This window comes from Oncorhynchus nerka, linkage group LG20 (assembly GCF_034236695.1).
Source record: "Oncorhynchus nerka isolate Pitt River linkage group LG20, Oner_Uvic_2.0, whole genome shotgun sequence".
Lineage (NCBI taxonomy): Eukaryota > Metazoa > Chordata > Actinopteri > Salmoniformes > Salmonidae > Oncorhynchus > Oncorhynchus nerka.
The window spans coordinates 88,447,707-88,470,715 of NC_088415.1; the positions used below are offsets into that span (position 1 = coordinate 88,447,707).

General features: G+C 42.5%; 1 protein-coding gene across 2 annotated transcripts in view; it reads right to left on the reverse strand.

The window, feature by feature from the left end:
* LOC115103371 (nuclear receptor-binding protein 2-like) overlaps positions 1–23,009 on the reverse strand; it is a 63,565-nt gene that overhangs the window by 6,024 nt on the left and 34,532 nt on the right. Inside the window, exons 6-17 of one of the 2 annotated variants that reach the window (XM_029624272.2) lie at positions 22,419–22,513; positions 21,056–21,079; positions 20,738–20,821; positions 16,311–16,366; positions 12,651–12,746; positions 9,456–9,588; positions 5,615–5,717; positions 5,453–5,503; positions 2,328–2,457; positions 1,886–1,939; positions 767–830; positions 102–157 (exon numbers count right to left, since the gene is read on the reverse strand). In XM_029624272.2, the coding sequence (XP_029480132.1) occupies positions 102–157; positions 767–830; positions 1,886–1,939; positions 2,328–2,457; positions 5,453–5,503; positions 5,615–5,717; positions 9,456–9,588; positions 12,651–12,746; positions 16,311–16,366; positions 20,738–20,821; positions 21,056–21,079; positions 22,419–22,513 (946 nt within the window). The remainder of the gene's footprint in view (positions 1–101; positions 158–766; positions 831–1,885; positions 1,940–2,327; positions 2,458–5,452; positions 5,504–5,614; positions 5,718–9,455; positions 9,589–12,650; positions 12,747–16,310; positions 16,367–20,737; positions 20,822–21,055; positions 21,080–22,418; positions 22,514–23,009) is intronic. The other variant, XM_029624273.2, reaches the window with a different exon arrangement.

The following is a 23,009-nucleotide window of genomic DNA, read 5'->3' on the forward strand; positions in this document are numbered from 1 at the left end:
TCAATACAAAAAAACAATACTTCTGTATAAATCCTACAGATTTAAAAGGCTGGCCTGGGTTGAGTTTAATTTAATCGATCAGTGTCTTCTGCTCCTCTTACCTCACTGATGAAGGCGAAGTGAACCAGCTCACTAGCCAGGTCTTTGGAGCTGTCAGCTAAATTGGAAAACACAAAACAGCCACCAAAAACCTTAACATATAAAGATCCTCAACCAGTCCTACAGTTAAAGGGGCCCCTATTACTGCCATAGATTATTTGCTAGCAGTTACTGAAGTTTGTAGTGGCTGTTTAGATAAAACCAAACCACCGATTCCACTCCTGGCCCATAGACTACTTTCAGGTTGAGGAAACATCTAACCTCAAATAAAATCCTGAACTTCCCCTTTAAAAACTGCATGCGATCAACTGAATAACCCAATAGATGGAGCTGTATATCTGCATTTTTAACAGCCCCTCTGTATATTGGCATGTGGTTGTTAACTTGGTATCTGGTACTAGGTAATTCACCTGTTGATCTACAGTGGAGTGGAGTGGAGTGGAGGGGGGGGCTAATTCAATGAGTTAGTGACCCTTACTGTAGAAACACATTGCCTTGTCAAGAACATGAACCCCAACTGTGCCACGTCACAAGCTGTTTTTTTAAATGTCTCCAAAACCAATCTACCCAGTCTATAGGACCAGGAGATTAATGTACATCCTGTTTGGTTAATACGACGTCAAAAAGTAACGTTACAATAACGTTGTTGAACGTTGGATTGACTCACTAGGCAGAACGTCACAGTTCAGCTGCCGTTGGAGCTTGTCGTCCATCTTCAGGAGGAGAGAGAGCTGCAGACAGATAACAGAGAATTCAATTCAAATGTATTTTACAACTCCTTGTATAATTAAAAAAAAAATTCTAATTGGTTTTTATTAGCTATTATAAAATGGAGAGGTGCGAGTGTGTGCACTGGGTCAGATTTGAACCAATCCCAACTCTCGTGCATACTGTACGTAAGTGCCGGGGGCTTTGATTTATTACATTTGTTTTTATTTCACCTTTATTTAACCAGGTAGGCTAGTTGAGAACACCTTTATTTAACCAGGTAGGCTAGTTGAGAACACCTTTATTTAACCAGGTAGGCTAGTTGAGAACACCTTTATTTAACCAGGTAGGCTAGTTGAGAACACCTTTATTTAACCAGGTAGGCTAGTTGAGAACACCTTTATTTAACCAGGTAGGCTAGTTGAGAACACCTTTATTTAACCAGGTAGGCTAGTTGAGAACAAGTTCTCATGTAAAACTGCGATCTGGCCAAGATAAAGCATAGCAGTTCGACACAAACAACAACACAAAGTTACAGATTGGAATAAACAAGCATACATTCAATAATACAGTAGAAAAGGTTTATGCAAATGAGGTAAGATAAGGGAGGTAAAGGCAATAAATAGGCCATGTTGGCAAAGTCATTACAATATACCAATTAAACACTGGAGTGATAGATGTGCAGAAGATGTGCAGAAGATGAATGTGCAAGTAGTGATACTGGGGTGCAAAGGAGCAAGATAATTAAATACAGTATGGGGATGAGGTAGTTGGATGGGCTATGTACAGATGCAATGATCTGTGAGTTGCACTGACAGCTGGTGCTTAAAGCTAGTGAGGGAGATATGAGTCTCCAGCGATTTTTGCAGTTTGTTCCAGTCATCGGCAGCAGAGGACCGGAAGGAAAGGCGGCCAAAGGAGGAATTGGCTGCGGCACTAACCACACAAACCAAGATGTTTTATTGTGCAATTATTTGTTGCCTGTAGTTATAAAAGCTCACACTTTTACATTCCAGCAACAATTCTTTGTTCCTTTTAAAATGTAAGTTGTTGTAGATGAAAATGAACAAAAACTCACATGACTTCTGGTGCCTTCCTCAGTGAACTCCAAGTTACAATGCATTTGGACAACCTGTACAGTTTCAAGCATGACACAGAGAGAGAGAGAGAGAAAAAAAATCTGCTCAACTGATTTCCAACACTTGTTTCATGACCATAGGGCACCACCTTGAAATTGAAAGCAGACAAAAAGAAGGTTCATTTTAGTGCCTAAGTGTCTTAAGAGCACAGCGGCAGAAGATAGTACCGTCTGGCATGTAAAACCAGGAACCTTCCTGTTGCCAGTTAAAGAGACTGTATAGTTGATAATTGTTTACCCCAACATTTTGGTTGGGTGTTGCCGGTATGGTTCATATACAGTACATATGCTATAAAACACTTTTTTTTTTGTTGACTGGCCCGGGATTTGAACAAGCAACCTTCTGACTACTGGTCTGCATGGAACCCCTCGTATAAGTTACCTTTCTGGTCTCCATCTCCTGGGGCTCCGGGCTGGGAGTCTTCACTGTCTCCATGCGCTCCTGGAAGATGGACAAGGTCCGGGGCATGGTGAGGCCCCGCTGGAAGTTCATCAAGGGATAGATCCCATTCCTAGGGAGACACAGTAAGAAAGAGCAAATCCAATCAATTGAAAAACAGACTAAGTGAGTTAAATCATGTGATGTACAGTCTTTACTTTAAATACTGACTAAATGCCACAGTCAGTATGAAAAAGGGGGAAGGGACGATAGTCCCTTGGAAAATCTTAGTCTTAATTGAGTTGAGTAAATTGATTTTTTTTTTTACATTAACATTTTAGTCATTTGTCAGACGCTCTTATCTAGAGCAACTTACAGTTAGTGCGTTCATCTTAAGACAGCTAGGTGAGACAACCACATGTCACAGTAAGTACATTTGTCCTACAAGCAGCGATCGGCAAAGTCAGAGCTACTAAGGAGAAGTGATAGTTATGAACATATGTGGCGACCATCATAGTACCGGACGGTTCTAACATCAAACGGAAAGTCAAACAAATTTAGGATTAAAAAGAGGTTTACTATGTAGATCATATTTAATTTAACCAGGCGAGTCAGTTAACAGATTCTTATTTACAATAACGGCTGGCAAGTGGCGTGGAATAAGTGCAGCAATAAATAAAATAGCGGCCAACTCTAATAAAACACAACATAAATGTGTGTATAAGCATCCAATTACAAAGCAGACAAGAGATGGATAGGGGACACAATTGAATGCCAGTTGTGGGCGCAAGCTGCCAAGGTCCGATCTGGATCCAATCGTAGGTCATTTGATTTGTTTATCCCAGATATAGGAGCTGCAGATGCACACCCATAACATTTGATGATGAGCAGACCAACAGAAATTAGACTAAAATATCTTACCGTAATCAACCAAGGTTTCGGTACACAGTTTTTTCCCCCCCTTTATATTGCATCCCTCCTTCCTGATCAAGGTTTATATCCTTGATGATTTAGCATGTATGTATATGTGTGTGTGTGTGTGTTTGTGTATGTATGTATGTGTGTGTGTGTATGTATGTGTGTGTGTGTGTGTGTATGTATGTATGTATGTACAGTTGAAGTCAGAAGTTTACATACACCTTAACCAAATGCATTTAAACTCAGTTTCACAATCCTTGACATTTAATCCTAGTAAAAATGTCCTGTTTTAGGTCAGTTAGGATCACCACTTTATTTTAAGAATGTGAAATGTCAGAATAATAGTAGAGAGAATTATTTATTTCAGCTTTTATTCCTTTCATCACATTCCCAGTGGGTCAGAAGTTTACATACACTCAATTATAATTTGGTAGCATTGCCTTTAAATTGTTTAACTTGGGTCAAATGTTTTGGGTAGCCTTCCACAAGCTTCCCACAATAAGTTGGGTGAATTTTGACCCATTCCTCCTGACAGAGCTAGGGTAACAGTCAGGTTTGTAGGCCTCCTTGCTCGCACACACTTTTCTGCCCACACATTTTCTATGGGATTGAGGTCAGGGCTTTCTGATGGCCACTCCAATACCTTGACTTTGTTGTCCTTAAGCCATTTTGCCACAACTTTGGAAGTATGCTTGGGGACATTGTCCATTTAAGATCCATTTGTGACCAAGCTTTAACTTCCTGACTGATGTCTTAAGATGTTGCTTCAATATATCCACATAATTTCCCCTCCTTGTGATGCCATCTATTTTGTGAAGTGCACCAGTCCCTCCTGCAGCAAAGCACCCCCACAACATGATGCTGCCACCCCCCTGCTTCACGGTTGGGATGGTGTTCTTCAGCTTGCAAGCCTCCCCCTTTTTCCTCCAAACACTTCAATTTTTGTTTCATCAGACCAGAGGACATTTCTCAAAAAAGTACAATCTTTGTCTCCATGTGCAGTTGCAAACTGTAGTCTGGCTTTTTTATGACAGTTTTGGAGCAGTGGCTTCTTCCTTGCTGAGCGGCCTTTCAGGTTATGTCAATATAGGACTCGTTTTACTGTGGATATAGATACTTTTGTACCCGTTTCCTACAGCATCTTCACAAGGTCCTTTGCTGTTGTTCTGGGATTGATTTGCACTTTTCACACCAAAGTACGTTCATCTCTAGGAGACAGAACACGTCTCCTTCCTGAGCGGTATGATGGCTGCGTGGTCCCATGGTGTTTATACTTGCGTACTATTGTTTGTACAGATGAACGTGGTACCTTCAGGTGTTTGGAAATTGCTCCCAAGGATGAAGACTTTGAGATCTTTCTAAGGTCTTGGCTGATATCTTTTGATTTTCCCATGATGTCAAGCAAAGAGGCAGTGAGTTTGAAGGTAGGCCTTGAAATACATCCACAGGTACAACTCCAAATTACTCAAATTATGTCAAAGCCATGACATCAGTTTCTGAAATGTTCCAAGCGGTTTAAAGGCACAGTCAACTTAGTGTATGTAAACTTCTGACCCACTGGAATTGTGATACAGTGAAATAATCTGTCAGTAAACAATTGTTGGAAAAATAACTTGTGTCATGCACAAAGTAGATGTCCTAACCGACTTGCCAAAACTATAGTTTGTTAACAAGAAATGTGTGGTGTGGATGAAAAACAAGTTTTAATGACTCCAATCTAAGTGTATGTAAACTTCTGACTTCAACTGTATATAGTACCAATCAAAGGTTAGAACACATACTCATTCCAGGGTTTTTCTTTATTTTTACAGTTTTCTACATTGTAGAATAATAGTGAAGACATCAACACTATGAAATAACACATATGGAATCATGTAGTAACCCCCCCAAAAAGTGTTAAACAAATCTAAATATATTTGAGATTCTTCAAAGTAGCCACCATTTGCCTTGATGACAGCTTTGCACACTCTTGGTATTCTCTCAAACAGCTTCATGAGGTAGTCACCTGGAATGCATTTCAATTAACAGGTGTGCCTTGTTAATTTACACTCTAGGCAGTAGAAATAAAGAAACATCCTTGAATGAGTAGGTGTCCAAGCTTTTGACTGGTACTTTATGTAATGTAATCTCAGGCTGGAGCAGCCTTCTACTTTTAATGATCAAATCAATTAAATCCAATAACCTTTCTGTCCTCCAACGCCCACACTTACTTTACGTCCTCCAGAAATTTGTCCAGTTCTAGCGGCGAAACATTCGAGTACCTTTAGGAAACGATGAGAAATGGGACAGCATGAGTAATAACATCAACAAATCACCTCAATCAAACAGACCTTGGGGTCTCTGCCTGGGGACGGGTATTTCTCCATCCTTACTTGATCTCCACCCCGGGCCGGTCCCCATGCTTGATCTCAGCCATCACACCACTGGGGTCAAAAGTTCTGGTCTTCTCTTCAAGGCAGTTATCATGAAGCTGATCTGTTAAAAGAGGGAATGCATTTAAGACTACCGTTATGTGATTAATATGGAGATTATTTTTATTGGATTGACCTCTAGAAGAGAACTTCAACTTTAACGTGACAGTGTCAAATGGATATTGGACTCCTAACCTGAAAAATAAAAAATGTGGGATTGTATTCACAGTGGACTAAGTAACAAAATCCTAAAATATTGTTTTTGACAAAAATATCCAGATTCACAATGTATTTGTGAACCGTTTCAGAAAGCTGGGTGTACAATAGACGTCACTACTTCACAGGAGAGGCATTTGAACATTTTTGAAATTAAAACATTTTTTAGCAAAGTGCCTTTTTTGAGCATGTCAATTTATGTGGCCGTCATAACAAACTCATATGTAATCTGTAAATATAAATCAAATGTGAAATCACACAATGCTTTTTAGACAAAATCTTGCCTAGCCATCATGAATGGTTGAGATAATGAGTGGGCTGGGACATTCACAAGAGGGTCCGTTCTGTCACGCAAGTCTTCTCTGTCAAATGGCACTTCATGCTCTCTGCTACCACAGATATTTGAACGATCCATAGGATTTACTCATATTTTCATCATGGACAACATGCAAAGTGAAGCTACAACTTTCAATACCAGTTTTGTCCTGAATACTGCTGCTGGTATCGACACAGCTTTATCATCTGTGGCTAAAGCACTTTGGATTGGTTGAAGCTGAGTGGGAAGGATTATTATTTTGAAAGTGTGTCTGCTGTGAATCATCATAATCCATACACCGGTAAGAGTCTACAGTTAAAATACCAAGATAGCTATACGAACATGCGTTATTCGCTCAACTAAATCAAAGTCATTTTCATAGCTAGCTATTGTTACACATATATAGCTATCATGGCGCCAGAGATGGCTGACATTTTACATGCTCCTAACCAAATATTCTGTACATAATGTTGCTGCTACCGTCTCTTATGACCGAAAATAACTTCTGGACATCTGAATAGCAATTAGTCACCACGAACTGGCAGAAGCTTTTTTTTCCCCTTTAATGAGTCTGACGAGCCTGACGTGAACGACATCCTGCTTTCCTGGGAACAGGCCCAAATCCGTTCACTTGCATGAAGATAAGAGGGGGGGGGGAAAGAGGACGGAGTCCTTCTGAAAATTTGTAGGCGATCAAATAAACCCCCACTGCCTTCCGTTCTACTAGCTAACATGCAATCATTGGAAAAGAAAAATCGCCGACCTACGAGGAAGATTAAACTCCCAACGGGACATTAAAAACTCAAATCAAATTTATTTATATAGCCCTTCGTACATCAGCTGATATCTCAAAGTGCTGTACAGAAACCCAGCATAAAACCCCAAACAGCAAGCAATGCAGGTGTAGAAGCCCAAAAAATAATATCTTGTGCTTCACAGAGTCGTGGCTGAACGACGACATCATCAACATGGTTATACGCTGTGTCGGCAGGATAGAACAGCGGCGTCTGGTAAGACGGGGGGGGGGGGGGGAGGCTTATGCATATATGTAAACAGCTGGTGCACGATATCTAAGGAAGTCTCAAGATTTTGCTCGCCTGAGGTAGAGTATCTCATGATAAGCTGTAGACCACACTATCAGTATTTTTCGTAGCTGTCTACATACCACCATGGACCGATGCTGGCACTAAAAGACCGCACACTGATTCCTGCTTACAAGCAAGAATTAAAGCAGGAAGCACCAGTGACTCGGTCAATTAAAAAAAAAGTGGTCAGATGACGCAGATGCTAAGCTACAGGACTGTAGCACAGACTGCACAGACTGGAATATGTTCCAGGATTCCTCCGATGACATTGACATTCTGTAAATTGATGTGGCTCTGTGCAAATTCACGGGATGTTTTGTAGGCAAAGCCAAATGTAAACTGAGGTTTTTGGATATAAATATGAACTTGATCGAACAAAACATACATGTATTGTGTAACACGTTGTCCCGGGAGTGTCATCTGATGAAGAATATCAAAGCTTAGTGATTCATTTGATCTATATTTCTGCTTTTTGTGACACCTCTCTTTGGTTGGAAAATGGCTGTATGCTTTCTGTGACTAGTTGCTGACCTAACATAATGATATGTTCTGCTTTCGCCGAAAAGCCTTTTTGAAATCGGACACTGTGGTTGGATTAACGAGACGTTTCTTTAACTTCTCTAGGGTAGGGGAAAGCATTTGGAATTTTTGATGAAAAGCATGCCCAAATTTAACTGCCTTCTACTCAGGCCCAGAAGATAGGATATGCATATCATTCGTAGATTTGGATAGAAAACACTAAAGTTTCCAAAACTGTTACAATAATGTCTGAGTATAACATAACTGATTTGACAGGCGAAAACCTGAGAAAAATCAATTCAGGAGGTAGGATTTTTGTTGTTGTTGTAGTTTTCTATTCAATGCCATTCCAGTATCCATTGACTTAGGACTCAAATTGCAGTTCCTATGCCTTCCACTAGATGTCAACAGTCTTTAGAAATTGTTTCAGGCTTGTATTCTGGAAAATGAGGGAGTAAGACCAGTCTGAATGAGTGGACCCTGACGTGTCACAGAGCTTTTTCATGCGCAATCCCGAGAGAGTGCATTTCTTGTTTACCTTTTATATTGACAACGTTATTGCCCAGTTGAAATATTATCGATTATTTAGGCTAAAAACAACCTGAGGATTGAATATAAACATCGTTTGACATGTTTCTCTGAACTTTACGGATACAATTTGGATTTTTTTGTCTGCCTGTTGTGACTGTGCTTGAGCCTGTGGATTACTGAAGAAAACGTGAACAAAACTGAGGTTTTCGGATATAAAGAGAGACTTTATCAAACAAAAGGAACATTTATTGAATACATGAATCTTCTGAGTGCAACCATATGAAGATCAAAGGTAAGTGATTAATTTAATCTCTATTTAGTTAGATTCACAAGAAGTTCATCTTTAAACCTATGGAAAATCATTTTTATATTTTCTGAATGTTTATAATGAGTATTTCTGTATTTGAATTTGGCGCTCTGCAATCTCACTGGATGTTGGCCAGGTGGGACACTAGCTGTTTTCTTCTGTCTTTTCCTTTTTTCTCTTTAGTTCATTCTCTTGGTGGGGGGTTCTTGGGGGTGTGGAATGGAATTCATTTTATTTTTTATTTTGGGGGGGGGGGGGGGGGATCTTGGAGGGTTCGTGTTCACGTTTTCTGACCTGTTGGTAGATCGGTCAACATGCCCTCTTGAGCAGGGCATTGACCCTGGATGCTTCTGTGTGTCGCTCTGAATGGGAACCTGTTGGATGACTGGTATGATGTAGTTATTGAGCGGCTTCACTGCAAGTATATTGTATGTTTTGAATATTCAATAAAATTTAAAATTAAAATAAATGTCTTAGTGTTAATGGTTTGCCTAACTTGGTGAGATAATGTTCAGAGAATCCATTTTGGCAATTTGGTTGAAGAATACATTTTGTGAAAATATTACACATTTTTAAAGCAGCATTACTCCCCCATGTTTCTTCCAACTACAGTGTATGATATGCCATTTTGAAGCGCTGAGTCTGTACTTTTATCCAATGTAAAAAAAAATAGTAATAATAAAATTTGAATTTTGGAAAATAAGACTGAAAAGAGATGGTCACATTTGCATTCAACTTTCAGTATGGGGGGCAAACGGCAAAAAAGGGGATGTTTTCTGACCAATTGTGTCAAGAATCTAAATGTACCTCTGACGTGACATTACTCACACTGATAGTTGATAAAGCAGTGGGCAGCCAGCAGCTTAAGAGAGTGCACCTCAAACAGGACCCTGTGAAACAGCAGGTCATGGGCCGTGGGTCTCTTCTTGGCGTCCATGCGTACACACGACTGGGTGAACTCCTGTAACAGACGAGGGAAAAGGGAGGTGCATGGAGAGTTACTACTACCATGGGTGGAATTGTGGGTGGAATTCGGTGGAACGTGGTGATTTTTAAATACACAGTGCATTCTGAAAAGTATTCAGACCCCTTCACCTTTTCTACATTTCGCTACGTTACAGCCTTATTCTAAAATGGATTGAATAAACGTTTTCCCCTCATCAATCTACACACAATACCCCATAATGACAAAGCAATACCCCATAATGACAACACAATACCCCATAATGACAAAGCAAAACAGGTGTTTAAAAAAAAATCATATTTATAAAAACTAAAATACCTTTACATAAGTATTCAAACCCTTTGCTCGGAGACTCGAAATTGAGCTCATGTGCATTCTGTTTCTATTGAGCATCCTTGAGATGTTTCTACAACTTGATTGGAGTCCACCTGTGGTAAATTAAATTGATTGGACATGATTTGGAAAGGCACACACCTGACAGTGCATGTCAGCGCAAAAACCAAGGCATGAGGTCGAAGCAGTTGTCTGTAGAGCTCCGAGACAGGATTGTGTCATGGCATAGATCTGGGGGAAGCTTACCAAAACACTTCTGCAGCATTGAAGATCCTAGAACACAGTAGCCTCCATCATTCTTAAATGGAAGAAGTTTAGAACCACCAACTCTTCCCAGAGCTGGGCGCCCAGCCAAACTGAGCAATCAGGGCAGAAGGGCCTTGGTCAGGGAGGTGACCAAGAACCCGATGGTCACTCTGACAAAGCTGCAGAATTCCTCTGTGGAGATGGGAGAATCTTCCAGAAGGACAACCATCTCTGCAGAACTCCACCAAATCAGGCCTTTATGGTAGAGTAGCCAGACAGAAGCCACTCCTCAGTAAAATGGCACATCACAGCCAGCTTGGAGTTTGCCAAAAGGCACCTAAATACTCACAGACCATGAGAAACAAGATTCTCTGGTCTGATGAAACCAAGATATACTCTTTGGCCTGAATGCCGAGTGTCATGTCTGGAGGAAACCTGGCACCATCCCAACGGTGAAGCATGGTGGTGGCAGCATCATGCTTTTTCAGTGGCAGGGACTGGGAGACTAGTCAGGATTGAGGGATAGATGAACAGAGCGAAGTACAGAGAAATCCTTATTGAAAACCTGCTCCAGAGCACTCAGGACCTGGGAAGGTGATCCTTCACCCCAGTCTAACAGGACAACGACCCTAAGCACACAGCCAAGACAACGCAGGAGTGGCTGGGTATTTTGAAGGAACTGGGTAAATTAGAAGGAGCTGGGTATTTAGAAGGAGCTGGGTATTTAGAAGGAGCTGGGTATTTAGAAGGAACTGGGTATTTAGAAGGAACTGGGTAATTAGAAGGAACTGGGTATTTAGAAGGAACTGGGTAATTAGAAGGAACTGGGTAATTAGAAGGAACTGGGTAATTAGAAGGAACTGGGTATTTAGAAGGAGCTGGGTATTTAGAAGGAGCTGGGTATTTAGAAGGAGCTGGGTATTTAGAAGGAGCTGGGTAATTAGAAGGAACTGGGTAATTAGAAGGAGCTGGGTAATTAGAAGGAGCTGGGTATTTAGAAGGAGCTGGGTATTTAGAAGGAGCTGGGTATTTAGAAGGAGCTGGGTATTTAGAAGGAACTGGGTAATTAGAAGGAACTGGGTATTTAGAAGGAACTGGGTAATTAGAAGGAGCTGGGTATTTAGAAGGAGCTGGGTAATTAGAAGGAACTGGGTAATTAGAAGGAACTGGGTATTTAGAAGGAACTGGGTAATTAGAAGGAGCTGGGTATTTAGAAGGAACTGGGTAATTAGAAGGAACTGGGTATTTAGAAGGAACTGGGTAATTAGAAGGAACTGGGTAATTAGAAGGAACTGGTTAATTAGAAGGAACTGGGTAATTAGAAGGAACTGGGTATTTAGAAGGAACTGGGTAATTAGAAGGAACTGGGTAATTAGAAGGAGCCATAGCATCTGGTGATTGAAATAAAGATGGCGTGTAACGTTACATATAGCATTACGGCTGCTGACATCTTTCCTACAATGTGCTTATATAAAAACGGCCTGTCATCTTTCACCGAGTTACTACAAACACTTGGTAGGAAGGAAGAAATGTGTCATGGGAATTAGAGAGAACCGTGGCTTTCAGTGACTGACGAAGAAGACACACCGACAGCTTGACTCAATGTATTATAGTATGGTAGCAGCTGACAACTTTCCTTCACACATTTACCACTACAGTACAATTAATCCCTGGGAGTTGTATAATAGGAGATTCTAATATTCCATCATTATTGGTTATTAGTCCCAATTTTCCCAGAATGAACACCCAGGGGTTAAAGTCATTGCACACCACTGCATTACGGCAGTGTGTCTTCTTAAATTTACTTTTGAGGTAATGCTGGCATCCTGGCGGAAGCAAACCATTTTTACCGAGGCTATGTTGTGCGCGTTCAACTGCTGAAATAAGCGAGCTTTGCAAGGTTGAAGAGAATGTACCAGCTAATGTAGCACAAACCCAGCAGGTCAAATTTGGCACATGGCACCTTAATGATGTTTTCTGGTTGAGATGACGTCATTATTGTTTTTTTATCTGGTCACACCGGTTGTAAACGTTTTGTTAGCGTCTTTTTAGACGTGTTGTTAATGTCTTTTTAACAACCAAAAAAATCCATTAACAAAAAAAAACTTCTTATTCAAGCAGTATTCAACAGTGGAGGCTTCTGAGGGGAGGGCGGCTCATAACAATGGCCGGAATGGAGTAAATGGAATGGAATCAAACACGTTGTTTTCATGTGTTTGATTCCATTATATTCACTCCATTCCAGCAATTATACTCCATTTCAGCCTTTATTATGAGCCGACCTCTCCTCAGCAGCCTCCACTGGTATACAACCAGTATATGGTCCCCATGTGGCTCAGTAGGTAGAGCATGGCGCTTGTGTAAATATGATTCATATGTAAATATGAAGTCATAAAATAACGAATATGAAAAGCAACCAGGTTTTGCCCTGTGGGAAATGCCTAAACGCCAGGTATGCCCACTACTCCTGTGCAACTTGCCTTTATGAGTGGGTCCTCTAAAGACTGGGCGGCGTTGGTTATAGCCTCTTTGGATACCACAGTGTCCCCGTTAGCCTGGATCTCCAACACTGCCATCTAAAGTTGGGGAGGACAAAAACAAAAATGTGCTGGGTCGTGTTAATTAGGACAACATTGTAAAACAGAAAGCTAAATGGGCGGGTCTTATTATCATGACCAAGGCTAGATTGTCCCTCCCTCTTTCAATCTGTTTTCTTCCGTTTGGTACCTAATGAACACGAACCTTATTTTGCATTTGTGATTAATATTATGCGTCAGTAGGCAAAAAAAAAAAAAGGAAACATTTTTAGTCTGAAAATGAGAATGGCTTATCAGACGAGTTCAGGTAAAACATCAGAATGTTTTTTCCTGTTTCGTGTATAGACTCCCTTTTTTTCTCCTACTGTGTTATTGACTTGTTAATTATTTACTCCATGTGTAACTCTGTGTTGTCTGTTCACACTGCTATGCTTTATCTTGGCCAGGTCGCAGTTGCAAATGAGAACTTGTTCTCAACTAGCCTACCTGGTTAAATAAAGGTAAAATAAAAAAATAAAAGTGTCTATTGAACATAACATAAATATGGGTTTCAATTAACATCTGTGACACACACACACACACACACACACACACACACACACACACACACAGGGAGTGGAGTACAGGAGGGGACTCAGGACGCACCCCTGAGTGGCCCCCATGTTGAGGATCAGCGTTGCAGATGTGTTGTTGCCTACTTTTACCACCTGGGGGCAGCCCGTCAGGAAGTCCCGGATCCAGTTGCAGAGGGAGGCGTTTAGTCCCAGTGTCCTGAGCTTAATGATTAGCTTTGTGGGCACTATGGTGTTGAACGCTGAGCTGTAGTCATTGAAAAGCATTCTCACATAGGTGTTCCTTTTATCCAGATGGGAAAGGGCAGTGTGAAGTGCAATTGAGATTGCATCATCTGTGGATCTGTTGGGGCGGTATTGCGAATTGCAGTGGGTCTAGGATTTCTGGGATGATGGTGTTAACATGAGCCATTCAAAGCACTTCATGGCTACAGACGTGAGTGCTACAGAGCGTTAGTCATTTAGGCAGGATACCTTCGCTTTCTTGGACACAGGGACTACGGTGGTCTGCTTGAAACATAGGTATTACAGACTCAGTCAGGGAGAGGTTGAAAATGTCAGTGAAGACACTTGCCAGTTGATCCACCCATGCTCTGAAAACACGTCCTGGTAATCCGTCTGAATGTTGACCTGTTTAAAGGTCTTACATCAGCTACGGAGAGCGTGATCACACAGTTGTCTGGAACAGCTGGTGCTCTCATGCATGTTTCAGTGTTGTTTGCCTTGAAGCGAGCATAAAAAAAGGCATTTAGTCCATCTGGTAGGCTCGCATCACTGGCAGCTCGCAGCTGGGTTTCCCTTTGTAGTCCGAAATCGTTTGCAAGCCCTGCCCCGTCGACGAGCGTCAGAGCCGGTATAGTAGGATCCAATCTTAGTCCTCTATTGACGCTTTGCCTGTTTGATGGTTCGTCGGAGGGCATAGTGGGACTTCTAGCGTAGCGTCCTCATAGCGTCCTGATTAGTATCCCAATCCTTGAAAGCAGTAGCTCTAGCCTTTAGCTCAGTGTGGTTGTTGCCTGTAATCCATGGCTTCTGGTTGGGATATGTACGTACGGTCACTGAGGGGACGACGTCGTCGATACACTTATTGAAGCCGGTGACTGAGGTGGTATACTCCTCAATGCCATTGGATGGAATGCAGAACATATTCCAGTCTGTGCTAGCAAAACAGTCCTGTAGTATAGCATCCGCATCATCTGACCACTTCCGTATTGAGCGAATCACTGGTACTTCCTGCTTTAGTTTTTGCTCGTATGCCTAAATCAGGAGGATATAATTATGGTCAGATTTTCCAAATGGAGGGTGAGGGAGAGCTTTGTTGGTGTCTGTGTGTGGAGTAAAAGGTGGTCTAGAGTTTTTTTTCTCCTCTGGTTGCACATGTGACATGCTGGTAGCAATGAGGTAAAACAGATTTAAGTTTGCCTGCATTAAAATCCCTGGCCACTAGGAGCACCACTTCTGGATGAGCATTTTTCTGTTTGCTTATTGCCTTATACAGCTGCTTGAGTGCGGTCTTAGTGCCAGCGTCAGTTTGTGGTGGTAAATAGACGGCTACAAAAATACATTACAATTTCTAATCGGCTGTGGTAAGAAGCGCGGCATCTATCTCAGGGCGCAGCCTCTTTCTCAGGGCGCGGCCTCTTTCTCAGGATGCGGTGCGGCATCTTTCTCAGGACGCGGCATCTTTCTCAGGCCGCGGCATCTTTCCCAGGGCGCGGCCTCTTTCCCAGGGCGCGGCCTCTTTCCCAGGGCGCGGCCTCTTTCTCAGGCCGCGGCCTCTTTCCCAGGGCGCGGCCTCTTTCCCAGGGCGCGGCCTCTTTCCCAGGGCGCGGCCTCTTTCCCAGGGCGCGGCCTCTTTCCCAGGGCGCGGCCTCTTTCCCAGGGCGCGGCCTCTTTCCCAGGGCGCGGCCTCTTTCTCAGGGCGCGGCCTCTTTCTCAGGGCGCGGCGTCTTTCCCAGGGCGCGGCGTCTTTCCCAGGGCGCGGCCTCTTTCTCAGGGCGCGGCATCTTTCTGAGGGCGCGGCCTCTTTCTCAGGGCGCGGCCTCTTTCTCAGGATGCGGTGCGGCATCTTTCTCAGGACGCGGCATCTTTCTCAGGACGCGGCATCTTTCTCAGGGCGCGGCATCTTTCTCAGGGCGCGGCCTCTTTCTCAGGGCGCGGCCTCTTTCTCAGGGCGCGGCCTCTTTCTCAGGACGCGGCCTCTTTCTCAGGACGCGGCCTCTTTCTCAGGAAGCATGACTCAATCTTCGCCTCTCGAGCCCGTTGGGGGGTTGCAATGATGAGACAAGACCGTAGTCACGAAATTGGGCTGAATTTAAAAACTAAAAAGTTTTTTAAAGTAGTTTGTCAAGATTGGTGTGGGATAACTTGAATGGCCTGCAGAGCCCTGACCTCAACCCCATTGAACACCTTTGGGTTGAATTGGAACGCCGACTGCGAGCCAGGCCTAAATCGCCCAACACCACCAATTATCTTGTGGCTGAATGGAAGCAAGTCCCCGCAGCAATGTTCCAACATCTAGTGGAAAACCTTCCCAAAAGAGTGGAAGCTGTTATAGCAGCAATGTTCCAACATCTAGTGGAAAACCTTCCCAAAAGAGTGGAAGCTGTTATAGCAGCAATGTTCCAACATCTAGTGGAAAGCCTTCCCAGAAGAGTGGAAGCTGTTATAGCAGCAATGTTCCAACATCTAGTGGAAAGCCTTCCCAGAAGAGTGGAAGCTGTTATAGCAGCAATGTTCCAACATCTAGTGGAAAGCCTTCCCAGAAGAGTGGAAGCTGTTATAGCAGCAAAAGGGGGGGGGGGGAACCAACTCCATATTAATGCCCGCGATTTTGGAATGAGATGTTTGATGACGAGCAGGTGTCCACATACTTTTGGTCATGTAGTGTATCTAAAGGGTATTTGGTTGTTTATTATTGGAACACTGCAAGAGAAGGTGTTTTGTGTCGGCGTAGAGTGAAGTTCACCCTAGACGCTGATCCTGAATCTGTACCCAGGGGGAAACTTCACCCCGGGTTGTTTTGTCTTACCTCCAGGGTACATATGCCAAAGGCGAAGATGTCAATAGAGCAAACATCCTCAGCCACTAAAGCAGAATAGTGTAGGAGAGAGACAGAGAGAGACAGAGAGAGACACAGAGACAGAGAGAGACAGAGACAGACACAGAGACAGAAAACAGAGCGTGTGAGACAGAGACAAGGGGAGAAGGAAAGAGAAAAGGTTATTTAGAGACCCCTTTGTCATTTGAAGACAGCTCAATGTACACTACACTCAAAAACAAAATTACAAAACAAAGCATAAAACATATGACAAATCAAATCAAGCTTTATTTTATATATAGCACATTTCAGACATGGAATCCAACGCGATTGCCCTTCACAGGAAAAAATAAACTGAAATATTTACTACACAAGCATAGACGATAAAAAACTAAAATAATACAAACTGAACGACTAAAAAGTACCCCAAGGAAAAGCAAAGCTAAAGAGGTGGGTTTTAAGATCTCTTCTAAATATGTCCACAGTTTCAGCCCCCCTCAGGTTCTCTGGCAGAGGCTGGGGGCATAGTAACTAAAGGCTGTCTCTCCATGCCTCTTGGTCCCCTCAGGTTCTCTGGCAGAGGGCTGGGGGCATAGTAACTAAAGGCTGCCTCTCCATGCCCCTTGGTCCCCTCAGGTTCTCTGGCAGAGGGCTGGGGGCATAGTAACTAAAGGCTGCCTCTCCATGCCTCTTGGTCCCCTCAGGTTCTCTGGCAGAGGGCTGGGGGCATAGTAACTAAAGGCTGCCTCTCCATGCCCCTTGGTCCCCTCAGGTTCTCTGGCAGAGGGCTGGGGGCATAGTAACTAAAGGCTGCCTCTCCATGCCTCTTGGTCCCCTCAGGTTCTCTGGCAGAGGGCTGGGGGCATAGTAACTAAAGGCTGCCTCTCCATGCCTCTTGGTCCCCTCAGGTTCTCTGGCAGAGGGCTGGGGGCATAGTAACTAAAGGCTGCCTCTCCATGCCTCTTGGTCCCCTCAGGTTCTCTGGCAGAGGGCTGGGGGCATAGTAACTAAAGGCTGCCTCTCCATGCCTCTTGGTCCCCTCAGGTTCTCTGGCAGAGGGCTGGGGGCATAGTAACTAAAGGCTGCCTCTCCATGCCTCTTGGTCCCCTCAGGTTCTCTGGCAGAGGGCTGGGGGCATAGTAACTAAAGGCTGCCTCTCCATGCCTCTTGGTCCCCTCAGGTTCTCTGGCAGAGGGCTGGGGGCATAGTAACTTAAGGCTGCCTCTCCATGCCTCTTGGTCCCCTCAGGTTCTCTGGCAGAGGGCTGGGGGCATAGTAACTAAAGGCTGCCTCTCCATGCCTCTTGGTCCCCTCAGGTTCTCTGGCAGAGGGCTGGGGGCATAGTAACTAAAGGCTGCCTCTCCATGCCTCTTGGTCTCCTCAGGTTCTCTGGCAGAGGGCTGGGGGCATAGTAACTAAAGGCTGCCTCTCCATGCCTCTTGGTCCCCTCAGGTTCTCTGGCAGAGGGCTGGGGGCATAGTAACTAAAGGCTGCCTCTCCATGCCTCTTGGTCCCCTCAGGTTCTCTGGCAGAGGGCTGGGAGCATAGTAACTAAAGGCTGCCTCTCCATGCCTTTTGCTCCTAGGCTTTGGGATAGTTAAAAGGCCAGTGACAGAGGACCTGAGGGACCTAGTGGGAACATAACTTAAAAGCATGTCTGACATGTGCTGGGGTGCACAATGGTGGATTGATTTAAAATCCAATATAAGAATCTTAAAATGTATTCTAAAACTCACAGGCAGTCAGTGCAGAGACCTTAAAACCGGTGTAATGTGTGCTCTCCGTCTGGTCTTGGTTAGTACCCGTGTTGCAGCATTCTGTATGTTTTGCAGTTGACCAATGGCATTCTTGGGTAGACCAGACAGGAGAGCATTACAGTAGTAGTCAAGCCTGCTTGTAATAAAAGCATGGATGAGTCTCTGTCAGCCTGAGAGAAACAGATGCACATTGGCAATGTTCCTCAGGTGGTAAAAAGCCGTCACATTCCTAAATTGTGATTAGAAATTTAGCTCAGAATGCAAAATACCACCTAGGTTTTTTACCTGGTGTTTTAGCTTTATTGCCCGTGAATTATAATGTGTGGCCAGATTCTCCCTCTGTGCTTTGGCTCCAACAATAAGTACCTCGGTCTTGTCTTAATTTAGCTGGAGGAAGTTGTGAGCCACCCAATTATTTACATCACCAATACAGCCTAATAATTTATCCATGGAGCTAAAATCCTCTGGTGACACAGAAATGTAAAGTTGTGTTACATATGCGTAGCAGTGAAAATCAATGCTGTGCTTTCTGATAACGCTGCCAAGGGTTAACATATATTAACTGAACAGCACCGGACTCAGTACCGGAAATAGAACCTTGTGGAATGTATTTTCTCTGAGTGTTGTTCACCAAGGGTGACAAAATAAAACCAGTTCTAAACCAATTTAGAACTGGACTGGAGAGGCCAACACACGTCTCCACAGTCTGCCCAGAAGGACATCATGGTCAACAGTGTCGAATGCAGCACTTAAAGCTAAGAGTACAAGGACAGAGAGCTGTTTGGCGTCTGATGGCTCTAAAAGATAATTGACCACTTTAACTAAGGCGGTCTCTGTGCTGTGGTGGGCATGAAAACCAGATGGGAATTGTAAACTTTTTTTTTTTTTTTTAAGTTGACACTGCTGTTTGAACACCAAATTCTCCAGATGTTTGCTTAATAATGGAAGGTTTGAGATTGGCTGAAAATGGCTAAGAGCATTAGAATCTATACTGAACAAAAATAAATCCCTGTTAGTAAGCATTTCTCCTTTGTCAAGATAATCCATACACCTAACAGGTGTTGCATTTCAAGAAGATGATTAAACAGCATGATTGTTACACAGGTGAACCTTGTGCTGGGGAAAATAAAAGGACCTCACAACACCACAGATGTCGCAAGTTGAGGGAGCAATCAATTGGCATGTTGACTGCAGGAATGTCCACCAGAGTTATGAATGTTAATTTCTCTACCATAAGCCGCCTCCAATGTTGTTTTAGAGAATTTGGCAGTTTGGCAGGCCTTACAATCGCAGACCACGTGTAACGACACTAGCCTGGGACCTTCACATCCGGCTTCTTAACTTCTTGTAACTAGGGGGCAGTATTTTCATTTTTGGAAAAATAACGTTCCCAGAGTAAACGGGCTATTTTGTCAGGACAAGATGCTAGAATATGCATATAATTGACAGCTTAGGATAGAAAACACTCTAAAGTTTCCAAAACTATAAAAATATTGTCTGTGAGTATAACAGAACTGATATTGCAGGCGAAAGCCTGAGAAAAATCCAATCCGGAAGTGCCTCATGTTTTGAAAGCTCTGCGTTCCGATGCCTGTGAGATCGACTGAGACCAGTCACCCAGACAGCTGATGAAACTGAGGAGTATATCAGTCTGTAATAAAGCCCTTTTGTGGGGAAAAACTCATTCGGATTGGCTGGTTTTGGCTCCCAAGTGGGTGGGCCTATGCTCTCCCAGGCCCACCCATGGCTATGCCCCATGTGAAATCCATAGATTAGGGCCTAATTTATTTATTTCAATTGACCGATTTCCTTCTATGAAGTGTAACTCAGTAAAATCGTTGAAATTGTTGAATGTTGGGCTAATATTTTGGTTCAGTACAGATTACTTTTCTTCAGAACGGTTTTTAACATAGGCACTCTCCCCTCTGCACTAAAAACTGCTATGAACAGGGAGTGGTTAACAATAGCTTGCATTTCTTCAGATTTCTACACTATTAAAAACTGTTTTGAAGGTGTTGAGGATAGGATCGAGAAGGCTTAAGTTGTGATATCACTTTCCTGAGCATGTCTGTGTCAACCAGGGGAAATAAATCCATAGTGCCTTCTCATCAGGTCTTGCTTTACTGATACCCAGCCTAATGTTGGTTATCTTCTCTCTGAAATATGCTGCAAACTCACATTTAGATGTGGAGGAAAGGTCACATAGGTTTGCAGGTGTAGGATTTATCAGGCCATCAATGGTGGAGAAGAGCACTCACAAATTACTCTGATTAATAGAGATCATGTTAGAATAATGAGCCCGTCTGGCATTCATAATTTCCTTGTTATATATGTCAAGTTGCTCTCTCAGAATATCACAATGGACCTGCAACTGACTTTCTCCACTTCCGCTCTGCCTTTCTGCAATTCCTCTTTCATTTATTATTTCTCACTCCAAGAGGCTCTGCTTTTGGATGTGGCCTTTTTCAACTTTACTGGAGCTATGGCATCAATGCTTGCCCTTAATTTGTTATTAAAGTTAACTAAATTATCATAAGAGAAAGGCAGAATAGGTGGTGGAGTATTGTTCATGCGCACGAGCCAAAATAAGAGCTACATCAAATGCATGAGGAGTAGATGGAGTTAAAGGGAGAGTAAGAAAAATGGGAGATAGACACTTACAGCCGTATTCAGGAGCAAAATAGTGCTGGTTCGTTTCATCATCCCGATGATGCTGCACATTTCCGTAGATCGCCTCTGGGAAAACTAGGAAAGGGACAAACAGACCAGAGTAAAAAAATAAGTCTCCATCTCGTTCACACTCTCGAAAACAGATTATATTCACAATTACTCTTCAACAGGTTATCTGTTATATTTTTTTGGACCAAGTGAATGGCAGTCTTGAGAACATAAACCACAACAGAACTTAGTTCCTAAATTAGTAGTGGATTGTAGACTAGAAGGGGGGGAAAAAACAACAGTGACAAATAGGATTCTTACCATTGACAAACAGCCTATGCCACACTGTAAACAAAACAGAAAGACACTGAGAATTCAAACAAATGATCATGCCCCAAGAGGAAAAACTGAGGAAAAGTTAGGTATTTATTCAATTATATACAGTACCAGTCAAAAGTTTGGACACACCTACTCATTCAAGGGTTTTTCTTAATTTATTTTACAACGTAGAATAATAGCGAAGACATCAAAACTATGAAATAATCTAGCAACCAAAAAAAAAAAAAAAAAGTGTTAAACAAGTCAAATGATATTTTTATAAGATTCTTCAAAGTATCCAGCCACCCTTTGCCTTGATGACAGCTTTGCACACTCTTGGCATTCTATAAACCAGCTTCATGAGGTAGTCACCTGGAATGCATTTCAATTAGTTAGTTTGTGGAATATCTTTCCTTCTTAATGTATTTGAACCAATCAGTTGTGTTGTGACAAGGTAGGGGTGGTATACAGAAGACAGACCAATTTGGTAAAACACCAAGTCCATATTATGGCAAGAACATTTTAAATAAACAGAGAAAGAACAGCTCAAATAAGCAGAGAAGCGACAGTCCATCAATACATTACTTCAGGAACTTTGAAAGTTTCTTCAAGTGCTGTCGCAAAAATCAACAGGCAACCTGTTGAAACTGGCTCTCATGGGGACTGACCACAGGAAAAAAGTTACCCAGAGTTACCTCTGCTGCAGAGGATAAGTTCATTAGTTGCCAGCTTCAGAAATTGCAGCCCAAATACCAAATAAATGCTTCAGAGTTCAAGACACGTTTCACCATCAACTGTTTAGAGGAGACTGGTCGAACTGCTGCAAAGAAACTACGACCAAAAGGACAAGAAACAGGAGCAATGGACAGACTGGTGGAAATCTGTCCTTTGGTCTGATGAGCCAAAGGGTGGCTACTTTGAAGAATCGAAAATATATTTTGATTTGTTGAACACTTTTTTTGGATACTACATGATTCCATGTGTTATTTTATAGTTTTGATATCTTCACTATTATTCTACAATGTAGAAAATAGTAAAAAGAAAAACCCTTGAATGAGTTGATATCCAAACTTTTGACTGGTACTGTAATCCCCTTTCAACTTAATAGAATGTGATATAGGTCTGTTAGAGGGGTACATCAGTAACAGCAGTCTCTTATTACCATTGTTCTTTGTTTTTTGGGTGATTAGATAAACACCCGCGTTGTAATTCTCCAATCTTTTCCCTGCAAATGTCCACTTGTGCACTACCTCTGACGGTTTTAAAAGCATAGCATTTCCTATGATTTAAATCCAACTAGCGTCAGGGAAAACGGTGGAGTACTGGACTGGTACTCTCCCCCCTCCTTGCCCTGTAGACCACATACCCGAGCCGATCTTGATGAGTCCGTTGTGCTGGATAAAGATGGTGTCACACGTCAAGTTACCATGGACTATGGGCGGGTGGCAGGAATGCAGATAACTAAGGATATAAATTCGCATTCATATTAAAAAAAAAACGAACCTTTTTGCATGCGTGTGATTTCTGTCCTGTGTTCAAATCAAATGTCAGTAATGTATTATGTCTTGTCATGTGCTGTGTATAATCTACTTCATAAATCTTCTTACAGGAGAAGCAGTTTCACATCGTTCAGCTTTTCAGTAATATATTATGTCTTGTCATGTGCTGTGTATAATCTACTTCATAAATCTTCTTACAGGAGAAGCAGTTTCACATCGTTCAGCTTGATGTTAAAGTTGCTCATTTATAGTAGTTAAATATAATACAATTTAAGAAACATGGCAGTCAGATTCTCCCCTAAACCTGCTGGGATACTGCTTTGTGGAGCCGCCATCTTCTTTTTTCCTCTTGTTACCATGTGGTGTAAAGTACTTAAGTTTTATTTATTTATTTTATTATAAGTACTTAAGTACTTTAAAGTATTTTTACTTAAGTAGTTTCAGGTATCTATCTGTAC